Consider the following 24,547-nt stretch of genomic DNA (forward strand, 5'->3'; position numbering starts at 1 on the left):
GTCACGCATCACTGGCAGGACGTCAGATTTGTAGGAATGTGATGGTGTTGTATATACTGCATTTTATCGGGGGGTTCTGAATTTAGTTGTGTTTGTGTTCTTATCTTTGCTTATCTTGTGTTGTATTTTGACTTTCATAGTGAAAGCCAGTGAAAAGTATAAATAACATCCTATTATATATGCATTTAGTCGTGTAGTTTTTCATTGTGTAAATACAAGTTCCCAGTAACATTGCAGGTTTAAAAGATATATGTCTTTCTTTTTATCGAATTAACTATTGCTTTACATCCCAAGGGCCTCTGTAACACAGTACCGCTGTGAGTCTTGGACCTCGGTATGCCTGTCACTCTAGGCAATAATGAAAAAAGAAAATAGTGTTTTGAGTCATTTTGTAAATTTATTTCAAACATATAGTATTGTATAATTTTTTAGTTGTCACTGATTTTATAGCAATTTTTTTCAACATAATATGGTTTAATTTTGAAAAATGTGCCAATCTAAATTTGATAGAATCTGTGTTTCTATATTTAACAGAAATATGTATTAATGTCTACCCATTGTGAAGTCCTGAAAATAACAGTTTTTAAAGTGATTAAAAATATTTATTTATTATTAAGTGTGAGACTTAACTAAATAACAAAATTATAAATCACGTCAATGATCCGAAATTAGCAATGTGATAATAGAAAAAAATATTTGTAAACACTTATATACATATATATTTAACTATACTAATATGCCTTTATCACTGAAATTCACAATCCAAAATTGATGCCATAATTAGATGCCGTCCAAATGCCCTAGTATTGAAATCACTCTTTAGCTTCAGTCACAAAAACATTTTTGTTTCTTTTTATTTTGTTATTTGTAATAGGTCTCCTGCAATGTTTCAGTGCTATGAATTTTAACAGTAACAGATGTACTGTATGTATGTAAAAAAAAACAAGTAGCAGGTATTTCTGCCACAGAGAAAAACAGTGCCTTTTCCATGACATCTCTTAACATCCAAAATGTTTGCATTTTTTCATTTAACCCGGTTTTCCCACAGTTCTGTCTTCAGTAGCAGTGGTATCTCGCCTATACACCACTATATATTCATATTTTGTTCAGTTTTTTTTCTTAATGTTTAACTGTTCTGGTTTATGATTTATGTTGCTGTTGGTTGGATGTTGGAGTTGAACTGTCTGCTCTGAACTTTTTAAGTTTTTTGATCATGTTGATTGAATAAATAAATACATTAATTGATGGATTGTTTTCTGGTTATCTGTAGTTGTGTGTGTATGTGTGTGAGAGAGAAACGGGTGGTTTTGGGTGTAATGAAAACAACACTTTTCTTGCATTGCAACATTGGAGTTTTGTTTCCTCTTTAATTAACTGTGACCAGTGGAAAATAAACAGTTCCACATTTCTATACACCAAACTGAAAATAACTGGAATCTCAAGAGTTTCTAGGTCTGCATCATAACTTTTCACCAACACTGCAGTTAAAAAAAAAAAGAAAGACAGGTGAAAGGGTTTCTTCTGTTCCAACTGGTAAGATTAGAAAGACTGGCATAGTAGGTTTCCAAAATAGCCTGACGAACGTCACGACTCTCCTCCGACGTGACGTCACCCGGAAGAAGGGCACCAAAAATGGCTTCTAATCGCTGTCGGCGAGACCCGTGTGGATTCATTTGTTTATTATTGACATACTTCAGCGTGTTTTATGCCGATTATGTGGTAATTCAGTATGTCCTCATTCCTGCCTACTCCGGAAGGTATGTATAATTGAATCGTATGAAGACACCATAAAGCATCAAGGTTTTGTGGTGAGACCACTATCAGAGCGATGTTGTGATGATAGTGTTGAGACGATGGCTGTATTAAGAGTAGGGTCTGACTGACACCACCACTGTGCCACGAAGAGTATGTAATCGATTTAATGCTGCTTTATTCTCATGGGATTAAACGAAATGTAACGCGATCGTGCTTATCTCTGTTTTGATGCAAATGTATGAGGGATGAGATGAGGGGCTTGAATGTATAATGACATACCAACGTATCTCTTTCTCTCTCTCTTCCCCAGTGTGTGGTGTACGCTACACGGTTCAGTGTTTAATGTAATTTTACTGCTGCTACTTGCATGCCACTCCAAGGCAGTGTTCTCAGATCCAGGTAACTTTTTATTCATACATCGACAATGTTTCTATAGCCTAAATCACCTCTTTGAAAGGACATTGTCGTTTGACAGTATAAGGCATTGAGCTTGAAAACGATGTCTTCGTGGTAGAGGACAGGCCTTCACGCCAGTCATGATGACATCTAAATGACATCTACACAATGGAATGCAGTGCAGTCTTGGGTTAAATTAAGTAGGCCTACCCTTGAGGATTAATAAGAATAGCTGTTAAATAAGAATAGTATGTCATCATTATTATCTTAATCAAAAATCATACCCTAATTTTAAACCAGGTTCCACCATGTGTGTTTTCATACACCATCTGTATATTGTTCCTTTCATGCTGTACTAGGTATGGTGCCTCTACCTGAGATGGCCATTGACTTCTCTGACTTAAGATCACAGTCTGAACGCATGAATGAGAGGGTAAGTTGCTGTGTGTGTGTGTATGTGTGTGTGTGTATGTGTGTATGTGTGTGTGTGTGTGTGTGTGTGTGTGTGTGTGTGTGTGTGTGTGTGTGTGTGTGTGTGTGTGTGTGTGTGTGTGTGTGCAGTGTTTGTGAGCGTGTGTCCGTGTGTGTGTGTATTATTGACATTAACAACATAATTCAGAGGCATTAGGGTTCATACATGTTTGTTGCATATGTTATGTACTTGTGTGTTGTTATGCAGTGTGTATTCTGCATGAGAGAGTGTGTGTATATGTGTATATTAGATGTTAATATTGATGTTTTGGTGTGTGTGTCTGTGTGTGTTTGCGTCTTATAGGGTTGTGAGGGATGGACGGTGTGTAGCAGATGTGAGACATATCGGCCACCTCGGGCACACCACTGCAGGGTGTGTCAACGCTGCATCAGACGCATGGACCACCACTGTCCCTGGTGAGTTACACACACACACACACACACACACACACACACACACACACACACACACACACACACACACACACACACACACACACACACTTGTGTCCTTGTCCAGTACTTTGCCTGATCAATACGCAGTCCTATCCAACACACATTCCTATCTGAACAATAGATTTGTTGTTTTGTGCTCTTTCTTTTGTTTGTTTATTTGATTGATTGTAAGGATAAACAACTGTGTTGGAGAGCTCAACCAGAAATATTTCATCCAGTTTCTCTTCTACACAGGTAAGTCTTCTCTTTGTTACCTAATACCTTCCCATAAGAAATAGTAGTTCTAAGTCATGTCCCTAGTCTTAAGTTTTGCATAGTTTTGGCTCAGTTTGTGGGGTTTGACGTCTGTATGCTGAGAGAGAGAGAGCGACAGGTGTCCAAAGGTCCTGTTATCCCCAACACCTCCCCAAGTGTGGGTAATCAGTTAAACCACTAATCAGGGAATCAACCGATTGTTGTCCCCACTGTTGCCTGCAGGCCATGCATGGCCAATACACAGTCGGCAGGGGCGCAGGGGGTCGTAACAATGACCTTAAATGACTCTGGTAGGCTTGGGTTGAACTGGTGATGTAGGCTTTAAAAAGTTTCTCTCGTTTTCCCTCTGTCGTCTACTAACCTGTGGTAGGCATGGCCAGCCTGTACTCCTTGGCGCTGGTGGTGTCAGCGTGGGTGTGGAGGATCCGCAGTGAGAGGGAGGAGGATGGAGAGAAGGACAACGAGGGGGAAGAGTCTCCCACCAAACATCTCATTGTGTGAGTGAAAGAGAGATTTGAGACTGTTGAGCGAGTCGAGCGAGAGCCAATACTGTTTTGTTTTGAAGGAAAAGAAATTGATACAAATCAATCAAAAGAAACTACTAAACTTTGCCAGTTTTGATTTGATTTCTGTATCACAGTGGCTGTGTGCAAAATAACTGTTTTATCATGGTTTTAGGGTCTGTGGGGCAAGACGTTAGTAGCGATGTAATAAAGCCCTTTGATATAACCAGAAGGCACACAAGTTTACCTTACACATTGTCTTTTTTTAATACACACTTTTAGGTTTTACCATGTTATCATTTTACATATTACCTGGAAACAGGACAATAACATATCTAATCACTTCCATGGTTTTATGGTTTTACAGCTACAGTAAAAGTCCTGCTCCTCTGCTGCTCTTCATGCATTTAAACTTCCCTCCTTTCCTCTTTCTCTCTCTCTCTCTCTCTCTCTCTCTCTCTTTCTCTCACACAGTGCCCACTATATCATTCTCCTGGTGGAGTCTATTCTCTTTGGTGTGTTTGTAATGGTCATATTTTACGATCAGGTGAGTGAGGTGCTGTGTTGCTGCACTATGCCTAGTTCATTCTCATCCAGTTCAGTCAGAGCTTACATAGCTTCTGCTAAGCATTGTCCTTGCCAGTAGATGTAGAATCTGCATCGCCATTTTAGTGAGTTATGGCATCTTATTCGTTAAATGGTTTGATTAAATGAATTTGCCTGCATCTCTTCATCCACCTTCCTTTTTTTCCCTTTGTCTCATGCGCTCACCCACCCACGTATTTTTCTTCCCCCACTCTCTCTCTCTCTCTGATTCTCATCTCTCTCTCTCTTTCTCTATCTCTTTCTCTATCTCTCTCTCTATCACCCTCCCTATTCTTTCTCTCCTCAGCTAGTGTCCATAATAACAGACGAGACTCCCATTGAGCAGATGAAGAATAAGCTGCTGAAGGACAGAGCCAATGGGGCCCCTCCGGCACACAACACACACACTCGGAAGCCCAAGCTGGCGCTGCTTCGAGAGGTCTTTGGAAGAGGTGAGAGAGTGGGAGTGTGGGGCAGGAGTTGGACTTGTGTTTCAGGAGATTGACATCTACCTGTGTGCATGTCTGTGTGTGAGTGAGTGTTTGTTTGTGAGCCTGTGGGTGTGTGTGTGGGGGTTGGTGTGTGTGACTGAGCCTGTGTGTGTGTGTGTGTCGGTGTGCAAAACAGTATATAAAAGTAGTGTCTGGGCTGCCATTTAGCCAGAGATAAATCATAACACCCGTTAGCAAATGTTTTCAGTTTGCACTTGGTTAAATGTCTGATTGAACGTGTTTATAGATCATATCATATGTGTGTGTGTGTGTGTGTGTGTGTGTGTGTGTGTGTGTGTGTGTGTGTGTGTGTGTGTGTGTGTGTGTGTGTGTGTGTGTATGAGCCAGTTGATGTATGTTTGTGTGTGTGTGTTTGCGTATAAGCCTGTGTATTTATGTAACTGTTTGTTTGTGTGTGTGTGTGTGTGTGTGTGTGTGTGTGTGTGCCTGATCACTTACATGGAGAGTTCCTCCAAATGCAAAATCTTGGATGTATACACATTCAAAAGTCACATTTGCATATCTAGGCGCATTTAACATACGGCTAAACTCCATATCAAATCAACTGTCAACAATCTCCACTGTCTTGGTTACATCATGGCTTTTATGCTATCGGCTACCTGTTCCATTTGTTCCAAGACGGACAAAGTGTCTTACTTTAAATGGGGTCTCTGTGTGACTGGGCGCTGGCCGCGGGCTCGGCTGAGTTTTATCACGACCCTTTTGTCTGGAATACTCTGTCACAGGCCTGTGTTTGGCCTCTACAATAAGAGTAGAGAGATGGATAGAATCTAATTGGTTACGGTGTTATGTTACAGTCTTTGTGCTGTGTGTGTGGAAGAGATAGAGAGAATCTTATACGTTTCTGTGAGAGTGAGTGAATGAGTGTGATAGAGAGAGGGAGAATGAGAGAGATTGAAAGAAGGTTAAATCTGGTTTTGGTGTTGTAGGCCTTGTCATTTGTGTCCGTGTGTGTGTGTGTGTGTGTGTGTGTGTGTGTGTGTGTGTGTGTGTGTGTGTTTTGAAGATGGCGGGGAATCTAACAGCTTACTGTGTTTGTTGCAGGGTCAGTGCTTTGTTGGCTGTTACCTCTCCACTCTACCCCTCCCACCATTGGAGGGATCAGTTACTCGGCTCTTCCTGACTACGATGTGTGATACACACACAAACACTCAAATCACACAAACAAAGACACACAAATATACACACTTACTGAACTGGAAGTGAAGTATTTCTACAATTATTTCTTTCTGAAGAAAAAGGGATTTTACCTTGTGTTATGCTTGTTATTTTGTCTTAACTGGACTTAAGGATCCCTTTCATTATATGTTCATTTTGAGGATACAAACCCCAGCGGTGTCTGGTTTGCTAACTTCATTTTAAACTTTTTTATTCTTAATTTAAGAAAAAAAAAATTAAAAACAGATATTGTTGTTACTGTTTGCTGTTTGTGGACAGCTGAAGGAATGTTTGCAGCCGTGTGCATACATGGCCGAAATGAATCATGTTTCATGATGATCATGTTTACATTTATGTATATTGTATTTTATTGGTTATACTGTGTGTATCTCTATGCTGCTCTTGATATGTGAAATTAAAGAAAAAAACGGTTTTCATGAGATGCAAATGCAATCCTTTTTTGTTTATTATTTCGTGTATAGTTATTTAAATGTTATAGGAGCAGCTCAGAACAACAATAAATGAATAAACCATTGTAGTGTTACATCTACAAAAAAATAAGCATATAGTATCGTATGTGTATCTGAGCCCTTAGGTGGCCGACGTTCCTAGAAGGATTCCTCAGGTTCATAGACAAGATGTTCTTTCTTACCGGTTTTCACAATAAAATTACTAAACAAAAATGGCGTTTTACACTAATAAGAATGTTAACTATCTTAAAGTATGGGTTTCGTGTTAATCAAATATTGGAAATACTAGGCTACTTGTAAAAACGGGACGCGAGCAAATGCATTGATTCCTATGGTACGGCGCGTTTAAAGCGTGCGCCCCTTCTCCACCACGCGTTGCGTCTTTGAAGCGTTTTTTAGGTGCGCTTAAAAGTTGAACTATTCTCAACTTTCCAGCGCAAGGCAGGGTAGCGCACCGCTTCTGTTTTGGCCGCCGCACTTTGCCAAGGCGTTACTGAAGCGTTTCTGCCTGAAAAAAGACGCTTCAGTAACGCTTTGGCAAAGTGCGGCGGCCAAAACAGAAGCGGTGCGCTACCCTGCCTTGCGCTGGAAAGTTGAGAATAGTTCAACTTTTAAGCGCACCTAAAAAACGCCACAAAGACGCAACGCGTGGTGGAGAAGGGGCGCCAACGCAAAGCGCGCCGTACCATAGGAATCAATGCTCGCGTCCCGTTTTTTAAAAACGCGTATGTGTATTTGAGCCCTTAAGGAGGTGGTTTTGGTCAATGATCGTGCACTTACAGCGTTAGACGCCACCTAGTGGTCAAGCAAGGGAAATTCAAAACGTATGTCACGTGGTGTTGTTATTATTCCCTCCACTTCCTGGAATGCGCGGTCATGTGATTATGTGACGCTTCCTAGTGTGTTTCGTTACTGTTCCGCGCAGAGCAGTTCATTACTGTCTCATTATAAACAAGTTAATACATTTCCATACATCTCCGTTCCTGGCTGTGTTCATGGAATGGCGGACAGCGAACGATCTCCGTTGCTGGCAGATACTCGAGATGAATCGAACGGGATATCTGCGGGAGATGGCCAGTATGGAATTCTGACTAAACCTCAAAGTGAGTGACTGAGTGCTTTGGAATTAGGGTAGCTACGGCCTGCCTCGGCCTGCAACAAAATTATAAATAACATTTGTGCTTATCATGTAGTTTATGTGTAGGCATTAGCTTCTTGCGAACCCCATCATTACACGAAACGCGTGTGAATCTTAGACTTACCTAATTATTTTTGTGGTACAAAACACTTAAGTAGCTAGCCTATCGACATGTGCGTCTTGTTTACGTCAAACAAACGCCTGGCGTAACCTAGGATTTGTTCTGTGTTTAATATACATCAGCAAATAGCCATAAAATGTAGAATTGTGGAAAATTGCCTACAGGTCTGGTCCTTTAGCTCACAATTCTTTTGTAACTTAAAACGTAAAACGTCAGAAAGAGGGGCAGTGTTTCACTTGCACCATCATGTGATAAAGGGAATGAGAATTAATGAGATCTCTCTCTCTCTCACTCGCTCACTCACTCACATGCACACACACACACACACACACACACACACACACACACACACTCACACAGGTTTGCCCCCCTTTCCCAGTGGTCCCCAGGAGGCTCCGCCGCCCTACTCCCCTCTGGGCTCTCCAGACAGTGGCAGTGCCCCCGTCATCAGTTGCAGAGTGTGCCAGAGCCTGATCAGCGTAGAGGGAAAGATCCATCAGCATGTGGTCAAGTGTGGCGTCTGCAACGAGGCTACAGTAAGCACACACACACACACACACACACACACACACACACACACACACACACACACACACACACACACACACACACACACATTAGCAAGAAGTTCAAGCTCTCTTAAGCTTGGGTAGAAATGTGGCAACTGAAACAAAGCAACCAAACACAAGTTTGATACACACTGGTAAACAAACGTTGGGTGAAGCAGATGATGATGTTACAGAAAACAGGAAATAGTGTTTGCTGTGTTGGAGACACACAAACTAGAGAAAACAGGAATGGAAATCAAGCCCTAGAGAATGTAAAGGTCACAAGGTTTCACAGGAACAGAGGTATTACAGTGGTGGCAAGGGTGATTGGATTTAATGTGGGTCAGAGTTCAGACCTGGAGCATCGATTTAAATAGGAAAGTACAACAGTGGGTGGTGTTCTCTGGACGATGTTGGCTGGTTTAAGAGGGCAAGACGGCCTTGTGGAATGTAGACCTTGCAGTAATGTGCTTCTTCGATTTCAAAATCTGAAGTTGTCCTCAGACATTTCCTCTCCACCAGAGTCAACTTTACAACTTTAAGATCTTCAGTCCCTCTCACTAATGATTTAAGGAATCGGGACATAAGGACATGTTGTTTCAGTGCTAATGGAGCTTGCATGAATCCACAAGCAACATTGCAGACAGCCATTGAGATTTCACTGATCATATCTGACTGCTTGATCCTGTGAATGTGTCTTTTACTAACATCAGAACTTCCTGTCCTCTTCTAAGGCTTGTTCTGAAGTGACATAGTTAATGGAACTAGATAATGGAACAGATAATGGATAATGGATAGATAATGGAACTCTTCCTATATACCTGCACTGTAGATTGACCGCTAGCATTCACAAGTGTGTATTTTCCTCTGCAGGTTTGTTTTGTGTCCAATACGATATTTCTAAACCTGGCGCCCATGACACTTCTGTGATTTAGACACGTATAATTAAACAGCAGTTAAACAGCATTCCTCCTCTTTTTCACCCCCTTCTCCTCCTCCGTCTAGCCAATAAAGAATGCTCCCGCTGGGAAGAAGTACGTGCGCTGCCCCTGTAACTGTCTCCTCATCTGCAAGGTGACGTCTCAGCGGATCGCCTGCCCGCGACCATACTGGTGAGAACGAGGGGTGAGAGGGAGGGAGCTGGGGTGATACTGAGTGAGACCGAGAGGGAGAGAGGGAGAGAGGGTGATACTGAGCGAGACCGAGAGGGAGAGAGGGAGAGAGGGTGATACTGAGCGAGACCGAGAGGGAGAGAGGGAGAAAGGGAGTGGAAGTGAGACTGGAAGTGAGAGTGAGCAGCAGCTCCGGATATCTGGCTGGAGTCGAGGCACGAGGCTTTGTGTTTATCAATGTGATGTTGTACTTTAGCAGCGTTTCTCAGCAAGGAGGTAAAACTAATGAATGAAATCACCTGGCTTATTGCATAAGTGGAGGGAAAACGTTGCCGTTTCTGCTTTCTGAATCCGAGCCCTTGGAAACTGGTCTCAAATCAGGAAGAGAGTGGGGAAGAAGTAGCTGAAATGTTAGAGTTAATTGAGAAGATGACTATAAGCATTTCATATTTAAGAGAAAGTGTCCGATGGAGATAATTTCCAAGCACTGTTAATGACCTTAGAATATATGAATCAAGTGCCTTGTTTTAATAATTGCCTTTTATACTTATTTGAACAGAAACATGGCTTTTCTGTGTTCCTGTGTATATGTGTTACTTTGATTAGTAGTTACTGGCGCCACTTATTGTTTTCTCGACACTGGGAAGATACAAGAAGCTCAGTCGAGAACTTTATTTTGACTGTGATGTTAAACATTTATGGTGTCAGCAATAGATAAATCTTAAGTATATATAGACCTTGTGGGCTTTGAGTGAATTTGCTTCACTTTTAGCCTTGTGCTGTGAGTGAGCCCGATTGCAATTGTTGTTGTGTAATATATCTACTTATATGCAACTCCGAGTCCTGAGGTAACTAGAGTGAATTTTCACCTATCAGTGTCATAAAAATAGAAGGTTGGTTTGGATCTCAATTAAATATTCTGCCACAAAAAACAGATCCATTATCTACTTTGTCATTGTCTATTGTCTTTATAAACACCAGTTAGGCACTGGCTAAAGTAGGAGTCGTGTGTAGTCCTGCTGTTTATGTCATTGGTGATTAGTAGTCCGGCTGTATTGTGATTGGTGATTAGTAGTCCTGCTGTATTGTGATTGGTGATTAGTAGTCCTGCTGTATTTTGATTGGTGATTAGTAGTCCTGCTGTATTGTGATTGGTGGTTGGAAGTCCTGCTGTTAATGTGATTGGTGATTGTGTTGCAGTAAGAGGATCATTAACCTGGGGCCAGTGCATCCAGGGTCAGTGGCCGCAGAGCCTCAGCCTACTGGAGCTCGCGTCTGCTGCGGACACTGTGCCAATACATTCCTGGTGAGACACCGCATCATCACATTTAACCTTACACAGCCATTAAGCTTTTGGACACTTTTGTTTTGAACCTGGATGTCATTTTTCTCCACAGTGGACTGAGTTTACAGACAGGACACTAGCCAGATGCCCGCACTGCAAAAAAGTGTAAGTACAGTTTTTGTTTCGACACGCACACATGCACGCACGCACACACACACACACACACACACACACACACACACACACATATACACACACACACACACACATATACACACACACACACACACACACACACACACACACACACCATTTTTTGGTTCCTTGGCTCTATTCTCTCTCTCTCTCTCTCTCCCTCTCTCTCTCTCTCTCTCTCTCTCTCTCTCGCTCACTTACTCTCTCTCTCTTTAAGAAAACGTGTGTTTATGTTTAGTGTGTTTTTTCCCCCAGCTCTTCTATTGGTCAGCGTTACCCGAGAAGACAGAGCTTATGGTGTTTCCTGTTGTGTCTGATCTTCGCTATAGCAACAGCAGGCTTAATAGTAAGTGTTCTTCGGTTTTGTTCTGTGGCCAACATGTTTCATTTTCTTTTCACTATACACGGCACATCAGTGCATTGAATAGATATACTCAGACATGATTGGGCTTGACAGTAGACTTGATTGGATTGTATATGCGATGTGTTTGCAGTTTCCATGGCAGGTGCATTATTTATAATTTTGTTGTTAAAAAATAAAATGCCTCCCACAATTGAATTGAAGAGGCGCAATGAAAGTATACTTGCAGTACAGACGCATTCCTTGTATCTAGTTTCAAGAAGTTCTTGCCATATTTACTGGACCAAAAAAAGTGTACAAAGTGGCTAAATGTATAGAAACAACGAACAGCAAGTAACCTTCTACTTTCTGCGAGCGAGTGAGCTAGGGAGCGAGTGTGTGCATGAGCGAGTAAGTGAGTGCGTGAGAGTGGGTGTATGATCAAAGTCATTGCCATCAAACTGAATTAGTTGATAGTAAAAATGTTGTATCAAAGCGATATGACACACATGTCCTTGGTGTTGGTAATGGATATCCCCACTGTTGTGATTTCCTGAGGACGAATCAAAGCAATGACGAGATCCTTTACCAACCCCACAAACTCGAGTGTCATTTCATCATACATAGTTCTCTAATAGTATGACTTCTTTGAACTATCTATCTTTCTTTCTCTTTCCATCCTTAATCTCCCCTTGTTCCTCCCATACTTTGCTTTGATCCTCCAGGCGGGTACCTGGTACCAGACCCAAGCCAACAAGCGGATCTACGCTGCCTGGGCCGTGCTGATCCTGCTCCTGGTGCTGAGCCTGGCCAGGGCCATCTACTGGACCTGCATGAAGATCAGCGAGCCGCTGCAGAGCTACGCCTGAACCACAGAACAAGTCAACGATGTAGAGGAGGAGGGGGATGGGATGGAGAAGAGGGAGGAGAGTTGATGGAGGGGAAAGACAGATGGAGAGTTAGAATTGCCTGATGTGTGGTGCTGTTTTGGGAGATTAGTAGAAGCGGGTGGAGGCAATAAGCTGTTTTTTTGGAAAAATTCAGATATGTAAGTCCGGTTAAAAAGTCATGCCATACTGATCAACCATGATTTCCTGTGCTGTGTAGTCTGTCTGTGTCCCCTCTCTCAGCCTCCTCTTCAGTCTGTAGTGAGTTCGGGTCAGTGTCCACCTGTTCCTCCAGGCATGCCTAAGTTGAAATATTGAAATACTAAACTCCTTTTTTCTGCTCCTCTTACCCTTCCTAATGGCATTAACACTGACTGTGGAATCCACTTTCTCTCAGAGGTGGATTGTGTTTATTTTAATGAACAAATGTTTACCGCTCATAATTGTGGACCTAATCCTGGACCACACTTACTCGGCTCCGTTAGGATTCTTACTTTGGGTGATAAAGTGGCATTAGCATGCTAACTACTACAGTAAACTGGCAACTAGCATGCGAAAGCCTTGATACGCAGGTGGTGTCGTCTTTAGTGCCCTCCGTGTAAGAGTGGTTCTACATGACATGAGTATGGAGTCAGGTTCAGTATCAGTTTTCCCCATTTCCTCAGCAGTGAGGGGCATTTATGGTTATATCCTGATTATTTAGAACTTTGATTTATTGGAATTAAACCATACAAATATGATCTTTGAACTTGTTCAATCAGACATTTAACCAAGTGCAAACTGGAAAAAATGCTAATAGGTGATATTATTTATATCTGGCTAAATGGCAGCCCACACTCTACTTTTATATACTGTTTTGCACACCGACACACACCCACACTCACACACATATACACACCAAAAATGAATATAAAATCTTTATGGTATGAGGATGTAACTTTAGGGAAGCAGCTGTCAGTGTTTACTAGCTTTTACTAGCTCAAACTAACTTAGGGTCTAATTTTTTTTAAATCTCTGAAATAGTTATTTTATTCCCTAGTGTTTAATACTGCTACATGTAAATGTTGGACTACAGTTGATGACAACTAATTCATTCCTTATGTGTCAATATGTTTATTTTTGCATTTTTTGTACATTTATCTGTGATAAATATTTTAACAATGGAATTAATTAGTTTTTTGTCCATTTGTGTTTGCATCATAATTATGTGTAATAAAATGAAATAAGGTGATACTGTGATTTACAAGTACACGATTCACAAGATTTTTTTCTGTAGCCATAGAACTGGGTATTGTTTTCAAAGCACAATATAGACAGAACGTGACCAATGACATCGGAATGACAGCACCATGGCCAAAGGGTTTTTTCCATCTTTTTAGGCTTTAATTACCAATTTCTACAAACATTTGTAACAAACAAATTCAATGGACCAAATTCAAAGTTAATATGTACAGCTGCACTCAGTCTACTAAAAACTACCCAAAAAATATCTTGGAGTCTTGGGCTAGTCTGCTCTATCCCAAAGGCAAACATGTGTTTAGAAACCAACTGCTACATTATCTTATCTTTAATTAAATAGTCACTGTGCCTTACGACTTGTTCTGCTTGCTCCCTCTCACACGCATTTCAACAAACCTACTGCCTAAAAATCAGACCTATCACAGTGGAACACCTCTGCAAAACAACTCTTGCTAAACAAAACACACCAGAAAGCGTATCATTTTTTGACCTATGCCCTCCAGACATCACATACATACACACACAAGCCACTGAGCCAAGGAATCAGTTAAACATAACACATGAATACATACAGCTGCCCGCTGTCTTGAGGCCGTGATTGAAACACTTCTGACCTGAGGTTAGGGGGCCTGAGCTAAAGACCGTATCATAGTCAAAGTAAAGATGGCAGCATCTGACTAAAGACGGCAGGGCAGCCTCAACTGGATTTTTAAAATAAAATATACATTTACAAATATTTCAAAGTCCATCCATTGGTGCATCTTAGTGATAGTCATTGCTCAGTTCAAAATGTAATATAGGAATGTTTCATGATTTAGATTTTTTGATTTTCCCTTACCATGGAAATACCAGGAACATAGTGTGCCTGTCATCTTAGGCTCAGTCCACTAGTTTAAAATGCCTCAGTGTCCCTTGATTTAGGCCAGTCTGTCATGCTTTAGTCATGCACCTCCACGGATATAGACAACCAACATATTTCAGCTGTGTGGGCTTCCCTGGGCACATGCCTCAATTAGTGGTTAATATATTCTGCATTGGTTGTATTTACTTTTTTTTATAAAAAAATGGGTAGCCCAAATGTTACTGTAACTGTATACCGCACAACCATGGCCCATTTGTAATATGTTGATTATGAGACATTCCCCTTCTTGAGCGATCCTAAAGAAATAGCATCTGGGTGTCATCATTTCATTCCAGTGGGAAAAAATGGTCTCATCAAATCAGAGGGTTGCTGTAAGTTTTGTCGAGGTTGCTGATGTTGTGTTCAGGCACCAGGCATCTGTACTGTCCACTGGCCTTGTGTGTAACTGCAGCATTTCCAGTGTGAGTGTCTTCTGAAGTTACAATTTGATCTCCTTCACTGGCATAGGAGGACACATTTCTGCACCACCATGACAGTATGGGTCATCCTCCTCCTCTTCCTCCTCCTCTTCCTCCTCCTCTTCCTCATCTAGTTGGAGGCTCCCAGAGGAGAACCGCATGCGCGCCAGTGGAGCAGAACGCACCATCTTCCCCACCGCGGGGTAGTAATAGGGACAGAACTGGTCGGAGTCGGAGTCGCTGTAGCTGCTGGTGCCGAGCACGCAGAGGGAGCTTGGTCGCTGGGGCAACGGGGAGGAGCTGAGGGGCAGGTAGGTGGGACGAACGGGCAGCTGCTGCCGTGATAGGTGGGGGTAGTAGCCCAGGGGGCGGTACTCTGAGGCGTGGGCGGCGGCTGAGGCCGATGCCTCCAGCGGGTGGAGGTAGTCCACATGGGGCTGGCTGGAGGCGCGGCGGGGCAGACCCGTGTGGAAGGTGGAGTCGTCACTGTAGTGGCCCACCTCCATCCTCCCCAGGTCCAGCCGCCTGCCGAGCCCTGGCCGACCCGTCTCCGAGCGCAGCCTGGAGCGCGCCGCTGCCGCCGCCCCCGCAGCCCCGACCCCCAGCCTTGACGCCTGGAGCCTCTGCTGGTTGCGCTGGGCCGAGAAGGACGGAGAGGATGTTGGGTAGCAGCTCAGCGGCTGCGGCATATACTCCATTGGCCCGTGCCGGATGGGTCGGAGGTGATCCAGCGAAGAGGATGAGCCGTGGGCCGTGGCGAGGTACGGGTGGGCAGCAGTGGCGGTGGCCAGCGGGAAGGTGGGCAGCACCGGATGGAACTGCAGGTGGGGGCTGGTGGGATAGAGGAGGACCAGGTGCTGCTGGCTGCTGGGGGAGTGGCGCCGGCGGGGTCTCTGGGGGCCGTGGCCTGCGCGGTGCCGCTGCGGCCCTCGACCGCGCCGCTCCTGGCGCTCCGGCGCCGACCGGGCAGTGTAGCGAGACTTCGGGGAGAACGGGTAGCGCTCGGCCCCTGCTGAGGGGTTGTGGGTGTGGTACGGGGACGAGCGGTCCACCAGGTCGGCCGAGTGGCTGCGTTTGGAGGCCTCGTCAGGGTGCATGTGGCCCAGAACAGGGTGGGCCTCCTCATAGAGCTGCAGACACACACAACACAACACAACACACACACACACACACACACACACACACACACAACACACACACAGAAAAAACATTGACACATTCATGCATTGGGAGCAGTATACACAATTTTACACAATTCGTATCTCATCCATTATTTATGTACTATTTATGTACAGTTTATAGGTAAGAGCATATGTAGAGCTGCTTGTAAAAAAAATGGCCCAGTAATCACTGAAATGATGTCCAAAAGTGGCATACCTGTTTGGCAACAGCTGTGAGGATATCAGGAGAGGATCTACACTGCCGAGAGCTGTAGTCTGATCTGGAGTATGGTCTGTGTGTTATAAAACATAAAATTCATATGGTCTGTGTGTTACACAACATAAAATACATATGGTCTGTGTGTTATACAACATAAAATACATATGGTCTGTGTGTAACACAGCATAAAACACATATGGTATGTGTGTTACACAACATAAAACAACTCTCTCACTTTAAACAGTACCAATGAATCTAGAAACTCTCTCACTTTAAACAGTACCCACGAATCTAGAAACAAACATTCCTTTGTGTGTGTACCAATACCAATACTGTCCCTTTCTGGATCAGTTTGAACTGAGGGAGACTAAATAAATGATCATAGATTATTTATATTTGTACAACGTGTTCATTGTAACTAGAGCATTCTTTAGATCATATCTGAGGTATGTTTTTAAAGTTTGAGACAGCTAAGCTGAGTGCATCTCTCATTGCTTGAGGATGAAGGTCTGTTGTAGAAATTATGTTACCAGATGTTTCCAGTCTCGTTTGAGGTGTGATGAATGCCATGGTGTACCTTTTCACTCTTTGTGCAGAAAAACCGGCGCTCATACTTACCTCTCGGAGGACGTGTGTCGTGTGCCTCCGCCCTCAACACATTCAAGCAGCTGTTTCTGAGTCCGGCCACTGCAAACACACAACAATAGCTACACACACCAATCTAAAACACTACTTTTACAATTAACGTCGGGTTTACATTTATCTGTATCCATTCATAAGGCAGTTCAGTGTGTAGACATACTCATACGCAGAATCTCTAAAATATATTTGGCTGACATGAGTTTATCAGCTGGCTTGACAGTTGTTACTGCATGTCATTACTTGGCAAACCAAAACAGCCCCGATGCAGATTCCATAACAAAATTAATAGATTACCTATTTGCATTATATGTTTTGTCTATGGATAGTGCTTTTGGCTATAGGTATATTACTAATCCTTTTCTATTGATTCCATTTTTACTTAACCAGGACAGTCTCACTGTGATTGACAGTGACGGTAGCAATTTTCTTTGTAACTCCAGCGAGGTCCCTGATTGGTCAAACCTGAATCTGAAGTTAGAGCCTTTGCTGGAGAGGAGGGACTTCCTGTGTGACTGGGGCTCCTCGGTCAATCGGAAGAAGGCATGGTACTCCACACACGTCTTCCAGAAAGCCTTGCACACATCCCGGCTGGCCATGGCCAACTCCACCGTGTCTTTTCGAGAGGGCTGGATACATACAAACACGCATACGCACACACACACACACACGCACACACACACACACACACACACACACACACATTATATTTTCTTTTGGTAGCCTGAAATGTGCAGTGCCAGACACAAGGGCAGTGTTGCTGTATGCCCTCATGAGATGAACCTTCACTGAATTGGCTTTCCCTCTCTCCTCTCAGTCTGTATCTTTCTTTCTGGAACTTTCTTACCACCACTTTGGCGTGCAGCTTGATCAGGAAGTGTTTCCTCTTGAAGCTCAGCTTACGGATCTTGGCCCAGCTGAAGGTATTTATCTTTGTGTTGCCCTGGTGATAAAACATTCAAACCTAACATCACATATCTGCTGATGTTTGCTCTGAAGCTCCATTCAGTTCTCGTCCTATGTGTTTATGTGTTTATCTGTTTGTTTATTGTTGTTTGTTTGCCCGTGGTCACCTGGAACACCAGCACGCCCAGGTGTGTGACGGCCAGGTTGATCCTCATGCCCTCTCCGTCGTGGGCAGGGTGAGGCCGGATGCCGTACATGTCCAGCTTGCGCGCCACCTCCAGCAGGTGCACGTCCGACTGGGCCGGGGTGTGGCCTCTGGAGGTGGGGGATGGTATGAGTGAGTTAGAGGTCACAAAGAGGAAGATACAGAGAGAGAGAGAGAGAGAGAGAGAGAGAGAGAGCGAGAGTGAGATGTGCAGAGAGACAACTGTACAGTTCTGCAGGTAACATGAAACACCAATTGAAAAATGTGTGTGTGCATGTGTGTGTGTGTGTGTGTGTGTGTGTGTGTGTGTGTGTGTGCGTTCGCGTGTGCGTGTGTGTGTGCTAGTTTGTGTGTGCGTGTGTGTGTGTGTGTGTGTGCGTTTGCGTGTGCGTGTTTGTGTGTGATTTCATACTTCTGCTTCTTGTGGAGGCGCATGATCTTGTGGTCAAGGTACTCCTGATTTGGAACGTACTTCTTATTCTCTAAGTGATGAGCATCCAGCTCATCATCATAGTCCCCTAACTCTGCTGAAGAGAGGGAGAGAGAGAGAGAGAGAGAGGGAGAGAGACAGAGAGAGAGGGAGAGAGACAGAGAGAGAAAGGAAATCTCAGAAATGGAGTGATGAAAGAGCAAGTGGATAGTCATTTTCAGGTAAACAGTGCAGTATGACTCACACTGTAATATATGGGAGACCATCAGGGCAGCACTGTTATCATTGCAGGTAAGGCTTCCATTAGACAGGTCCTGTTTCACCTGTAGGGCAAACAAATACCTGAAGAGAAAAACACAACTATTACTGTGTATCTGAATACTCTAAATTATTGTCATAGGTATCAAAGGGGTCATCAGGTTTTTGGCTAAAACCTTCACAAGTCGTCAAAACTATACTACTATTTGACTTGCATATTTGCAGAGTTATTACACTTATTTTCTTTGTGTACATAACTTGTTCATGTCACTATCACCCAGGAATAAATATATGCCAGAATGCATACACACACACACACACACACAAACATGCATGCACGCCCACTCGCACAGACACACATAGACACACACACACACACACCACACACAGATTCGTGCGCAATAATGAATGTACACAGACCTCGTCAATCCTCTCTGCAGCTGTCCTGGGTCTGGGGGAAAGAACTTGACTATGAAGCGAAAGGCCAGATCACTGGTGTCCTCTAAAAGCAGAGCAGAGAGGAGAGGTGGGACAACATGGACATCACCAGCATGTTCTCAAAACCTAAGTCTTCATTATCCCAAGTACCTCCTTCCTCTCTTGCCACACACATGCATGCACACACACACACAGCAAGCAAACAGTTTTTTGTGAAACTTACTTTTGATCTGTTTTGATAAGGGCTTGAGCAGCTCCAGCCATACCTGGATTTAAAATCACAGAAATTTTCCATTTAGAGTCCCTGCTGATGCAATACCATCTTAAACCCAGTGAAATTTGAATCAGTTCACTTTTGCCTTGCGCCAGATCTTCTAACTGCTAGTAGCATAACCACTAGTTGCAAATGGAACAGGCATTCTCAGCCCTCTATCTTTTGGTTGTGGAAAAGTGTCCCTGTGACCGGCGGTGTGTCAGAGGCTTTAGGTGAGGTCAGGGGTGGCAAGAGGTCAGGGGTGTGTTACTCACATAGGTCCCGGTGTGGTGACGGAACTCCAGCCCAAAGTATTCCTTCTCCAGCAGCTTCAGGTGGCCGCACACTTTGTTGAAAAAGTCAGCACCCAAAATCCTATGCTGAAGAGAAAGACAGATGGCAGAAATGAGAGATGATCTGTGGGAGAACTGTGAATGTAAAGGCACACATGCACAACAGTGGTGGAAATCGTACATCAATTATGATTTAACTGGATATCCTGTCCACAAAAGCTAGCAAGTGTTTGGATATGGTTAAGCCCAGTAAATAGGATTTTGGTTGAGGGTGTCATGAGAGTGTGAATACAGACATGCACAAAGGGGGGTAAAAAAATCTACCTGAGGTTTGAGAATTTATTGTGAGATACATTTTGATTGAACTGGACATCCTGGCCATCAGGGGTATCACTAAGCCTATTCCTGGGGTCTTAAGCCCCCCGAAGATTCTAACATGTTAAAATCCTTGTGTATACTAACTTGAACTTTGAAGAAAATATTTTTAAAGAGTGAGGCAATCGAGTAGCTCTTTGTGTCAAGCACTTAAAGGCTTTAATTACAGTGTTTGTGTTTGCGCATGTGTGTGTCCCAGTATATGAGTGTGTGTGCGTGTAAGACACGGAACCCTGTGTTTACCACACCAGCTGGGCAGAGAACATCCTTATTATACTGTCAGGGTTGAAGAGAAGGCAAGGATGAGCAAGAGATAGAGAGAGAGAGAGAGCTGAGAAAAAGACTAAGGGGGACAGGGGAGAAAATAAAGCAGTGTGGACTTAATACGGAAACTTGTAATCAACATGCGTTTTCATGACTCTTGAGTGAATAAGGGAGGGACAGAGAGAGTGAGAGACAGAGAGAGAGAGAGGGATGCTATTAGCAAGCCCTAACGTAAGTCTTGTCTTTACATCTAGGTTATTTAATTAACAAATTATTTGTTAACTGATTTGTTATCTAATTGTTTTCTTGCCAAAAAAAAATATTTCTATTTTCAGTTTTCAGTTTTTCTCCACTTTTTCTTCAGTCTTCTCTGTCTGAATCATTATCTTATTTCTGTGTGACAGCTTCTCCTGTCCTTTTTTCTGGCCCTCTCATCTCCTCTTTCCTCCGCCTGTTTCTCCCCTATCTGTGCTAATTGCTTCTTTTGCCCGAGGCTACGGTGGCTGAATGGAGTTCACATTCGGAACTATAACATAAGTCACAGTAGCCTTACATCCAAAACAACACAATATCATAAAACACTAACTGTTTCAACAGCTTTTGAAACTACTCTTACACCCTGCAACACCAAAACACAGACATAGAAGGACGCTTTCCTCTGTTTATCCTTTTATTCTCTCTCAATCTCTTTTTTCAGTCTCTCTCTCTCACTCTCTCTCTCTTATTCTCAGTCTCTCTCTCTCACTCTGCATTGACCCCCATTCTGGTGCTGAGGAGAGGCCCCTGGGCTTCAGGGCATCTCCTGGGTAGTACATTGTGAGAGAGGGAGCTCGTAGATAATGGCGCTTGTAATTCTGCTACTTTATAAAGAAAACATAGATGAGCGCCCAGCCAGCGTGCAGCCTCCATCTCTCCATGACACTCTTTCATTCTCTCTTTTTCCTGCCATGTATTTCTTCTTCCTCTCTCTTGCTCCTTTGCTCTTACTTACTGCCTCCCATCTTCTCTCTCTCCATTTAACATCCCTCCTTCTCTCTTTTAGTCCTTATCTCACTCTCTCGCTCTCTCTCTCTTCCACACACACACACACACACACACACACACACACACACACACACACACACACACACACACACACACACACTGTACACAGACACACATTACTTTGACATACGCTCCTCTGAAGCATCTCACTCACTCTTACAGGGACAGGGCCTGAGGGTGAGTATTGTGAGTGGATTCAATGCAGAAACCCTGCAATGCCATTTTATCTTGAATAGACTCTTCTGGCCATGTTGTTCAGTGAGCCGCCCCCTGACCCCAATACTATTTAAAATAAGCCCTCAAATGACCATATGGAATAGATTAATGTATATAAGTTATAACTAAGGAACACAGTCTGTATGTTATAGTTTAGGAATTTCATGTATATGACAGTTTAGCCTACATATTTTAAACCTCAGCAGGCCAAATATACAACCATTGCCTACTGGTTCTTATGTGTCTAGCTACAGCAAAGACAGTGGAATAATTTAGAAAAATTAACAAAATGTCAGTAATCCAAAGCAAGCGGCCACTATAAATACTAAAATGTATTTAACGGAAAGTGTTAATTTACCTCAACCTCGAAAAAGCATTCGCTCCCGTCCAAGAAGATGACGCGTATCTTCAGCTTGCGCGCGATGCTGCTTTTTATCGGCGTCTTCCTCAATAATTCGAATTTGTCGCCCATTGTACGCCTGTCCTCAGTTCACTGACATAGTCCTTAATTGAGAGAGGAGAACATGTTAAAATAATAACTTGTAAACTCTGTCAACTACGCGTCTTGTTCCTAGGAGTTCCCTGAAAAACACGCAGGTGTTCATACTTCAAACATAGCAAAAGAAAGCTATCATTATTCACTGAAACAATTATATATGATGCTCATACAAACACACCGTCAACATTGAACTACTGCTAATGCTTTAGGGAATTTCAATAGGTATTTTTAAATGTGTCAAGTTGATATATTGTAGCCTTTTTATTTACCTCCTTTTGGAAATAAATTGACGTCCACTTCTCCAAGGGCATATATTCCCCTGCGAACTGCAATGTGCCGGTGTCATGCAGGCACCCTGCGCGCATCATTCCAGTCAAGCGCATCATGGCATCATCTACGTCTCCAGCGGCCCCCGCGATTGAGATGCGCGCCGCAGATGCGTGTGCACTTTGAATGTGTTCATTAACAACCACCCAGACTATATATTTAGTGAAAACTGAAAACTTCATCGAACTAAAAAAAAAAAACAGGCTATCTTTAAGTGCGATTCTAAACATAAACTAAAACAAAGTTGTAAAAGTTTATGCAAAGAGGAATCTCCCATAAGATTTTTTACAGCTAAATAAATTAGCACATAAAGAGTTTTTTTTTTTTTTTTTTTACAGCTTAATAGAAAGTCTTGTTATAGCACCATCAAAATCTGTACGTTTAAAATCAGAGTAAATCTTCACATACGTAGTTTTAAAACTGTCTGCGTCCTTCCAATGTCGTTTAGGAACTATGCTGCCACCGTGTGGTGAATAGTACAATCTTCTGGCAATATCTTGTTGCGTATGGGACTATTACAGTTTTTTACAATTGCTAAAACACATTCTTGAAACAGTCACTCATTTTCTCTAAACTCTAAACACAAAACCTCATCTTCAAGCACTATTTACAAAACCTCTGAATCCTCTTGCAAAATGAAACTTTCGCCTCAAAACAGTTTTACCTGTGCTCAAAATCAAACACTGCTGTCAAATCATAAACAAAGTGTTCAAAATGATATACACTTTCAATCAGTCAGTAAACAATACACCAAAAAATAGAAAACACACTGTTCAAAACATATAGTTCTCAGGGAGAAGTACATTTTTTTTTACCTCAAAACAAATTTCATATTTATCTATCATTGACTTTTGATGAATGAAAACATGTTCTCTCTCATAGTAGCTATACAAATGTTTTAGAAATTACTACTTTGCTTTGCTCTAATTTGTGTTGGTTCTTTCTCCTTCTTGTACCCCTATAGTACTGTACCCTGCATCTCAATACTCACAACTCACTCTTGTTCTTCCTTGATATGAACCTGCAACCAGTCAAAATCTATTGAGCAATCAGAGCTGTTACTGTACCAAATAGAAAGCACAATGTTCAGGGCCATACAACTTGTTTACGTTTTGTCCTTATACAGCCTACAATGCACTGTAGGCCTACAACAAAATACACTACCACAGTAAAAGGGACACAAATCAAAGGAGTCAACGTGGTGTTACAGTTTTTTACAATTGCTAAAACACATTCTCGAAACAGTCACTCATTTTCTCTAAACTCTAAACACAAAACCTCATCTTCAAGCACTATTTACAAAACCTCTGAATCCTCTTGCTCAAAACAGTTTTACCTGTGCTCAAAATCAAACACTGCTGTCAAATCATAAACAAAGTGTTCAAAATTATATACACTTTCAAGCAGTCAGTAAACAATACACCAAAAAATAGAAAACACACTGTTCAAAACATATAGTTCTCAGGGAGAAGTAAAAAAATTGTTTTACCTCAAAACAAATTTCATATTATCTGTCATTGACTTTTGATGAATGAAAACATGCTCTATCATAGTAGCTATACAAATGTATCAGAAATTACTACTTTGCTTTGTTCTAATTTGTGTTGGTTCTTTCTCATTCTTGTACCCCTATAGTACTGTACCCTGCATCTCACTACTCACAACTCACTCTTGTTCTTTGTTGATATGAACCTGCAACCTATCAAAATCTACTGTAGTGAGCAATCAGTACTGTTACTGTACCAAATAGAAAGCACAATGTTCAGGGCCATGCAACTTGTTTACGTATTGTCCTTATACAGCCTACAATGCACTGTAGGCCTACTACAGTATACACTAATGTGTTTAGAGTTGTGCTGAAAAGTCTAAGTGAGACCCGAAAAATTGTGTTTTACCATGAGAAATAGTTTAAGGTATTGACAACAGACTGCACAATTAGCTTCATGAGTTCAGGCAACTTAGAACTTTGTTCAGCCAGTGGGTTTTAGTGTTTTAGCAATTGTAAAAAACTGTAAGACGAGGTAGATGAAGTCACTGGTTTTCATTACAGGCCCAGTCCACGATTCTGGCGTAAACGTTGTTATTATTTGAGTTCAACAGACAATCAAATTACACCCAGTCCTTACATATTCTAAAGTAACGTTCTGATTGGCTGGAATAGAGTATAGTGCAATCTGAACTACTTTGTTTCCCATTTACAATAATTAAGACCTTTGTCAGGTTTTTAATGGCACACACGACACCCTGGAACACACAGACGTGCATATATGGAGG

At 42.4% G+C, this 24,547-nt stretch overlaps 3 protein-coding genes across 3 annotated transcripts; 2 read left to right on the top strand and 1 right to left on the bottom strand.

Moving 5' to 3' along the window:
• Positions 1-1,632: 1,632 nt before the first annotated feature.
• Positions 1,633-6,103, top strand: LOC308365365 (palmitoyltransferase ZDHHC3; the record flags this gene model as incomplete). The annotated part of the gene is made up of 9 exons (XM_080838759.1): positions 1,633-1,757; positions 2,066-2,154; positions 2,511-2,584; positions 2,927-3,039; positions 3,251-3,312; positions 3,704-3,830; positions 4,311-4,383; positions 4,729-4,873; positions 5,978-6,103. The coding sequence occupies 9 exons, from the start codon at positions 1,633-1,635 to the stop codon at positions 6,067-6,069; spliced, it is 900 nt and encodes a 299-aa protein (XP_080694885.1). The 3' UTR covers positions 6,070-6,103.
• A 1,357-nt stretch (positions 6,104-7,460) lies between these two features.
• Positions 7,461-12,169, top strand: pip4p1b (phosphatidylinositol-4,5-bisphosphate 4-phosphatase 1b; the record flags this gene model as incomplete). Its single annotated transcript, XM_080838272.1, has 7 exons — positions 7,461-7,664; positions 8,181-8,356; positions 9,374-9,480; positions 10,681-10,786; positions 10,878-10,930; positions 11,216-11,306; positions 12,026-12,169. The coding sequence occupies exons 1-7, from the start codon at positions 7,562-7,564 to the stop codon at positions 12,167-12,169; spliced, it is 780 nt and encodes a 259-aa protein (XP_080694398.1). The 5' UTR covers positions 7,461-7,561.
• A 2,597-nt stretch (positions 12,170-14,766) lies between these two features.
• Positions 14,767-21,919, bottom strand: LOC308366184 (FERM, ARHGEF and pleckstrin domain-containing protein 1; the record flags this gene model as incomplete). The annotated part of the gene is made up of 12 exons (XM_080839819.1): positions 14,767-15,876; positions 16,124-16,199; positions 16,745-16,813; positions 17,231-17,394; positions 17,613-17,708; positions 17,839-17,986; positions 18,289-18,403; positions 18,551-18,648; positions 18,985-19,066; positions 19,226-19,268; positions 19,531-19,635; positions 21,806-21,919. 12 exons carry the CDS (start codon positions 21,917-21,919, stop codon positions 14,767-14,769), a joined length of 2,220 nt encoding a protein of 739 aa, XP_080695945.1.
• Positions 21,920-24,547: the final 2,628 nt, after the last annotated feature.

The sequence above is a fragment of the Sprattus sprattus genome (genome assembly GCF_963457725.1).
Source record: "Sprattus sprattus genome assembly, chromosome: 5".
In the NCBI taxonomy this organism is placed as follows: domain Eukaryota; kingdom Metazoa; phylum Chordata; class Actinopteri; order Clupeiformes; family Clupeidae; genus Sprattus; species Sprattus sprattus.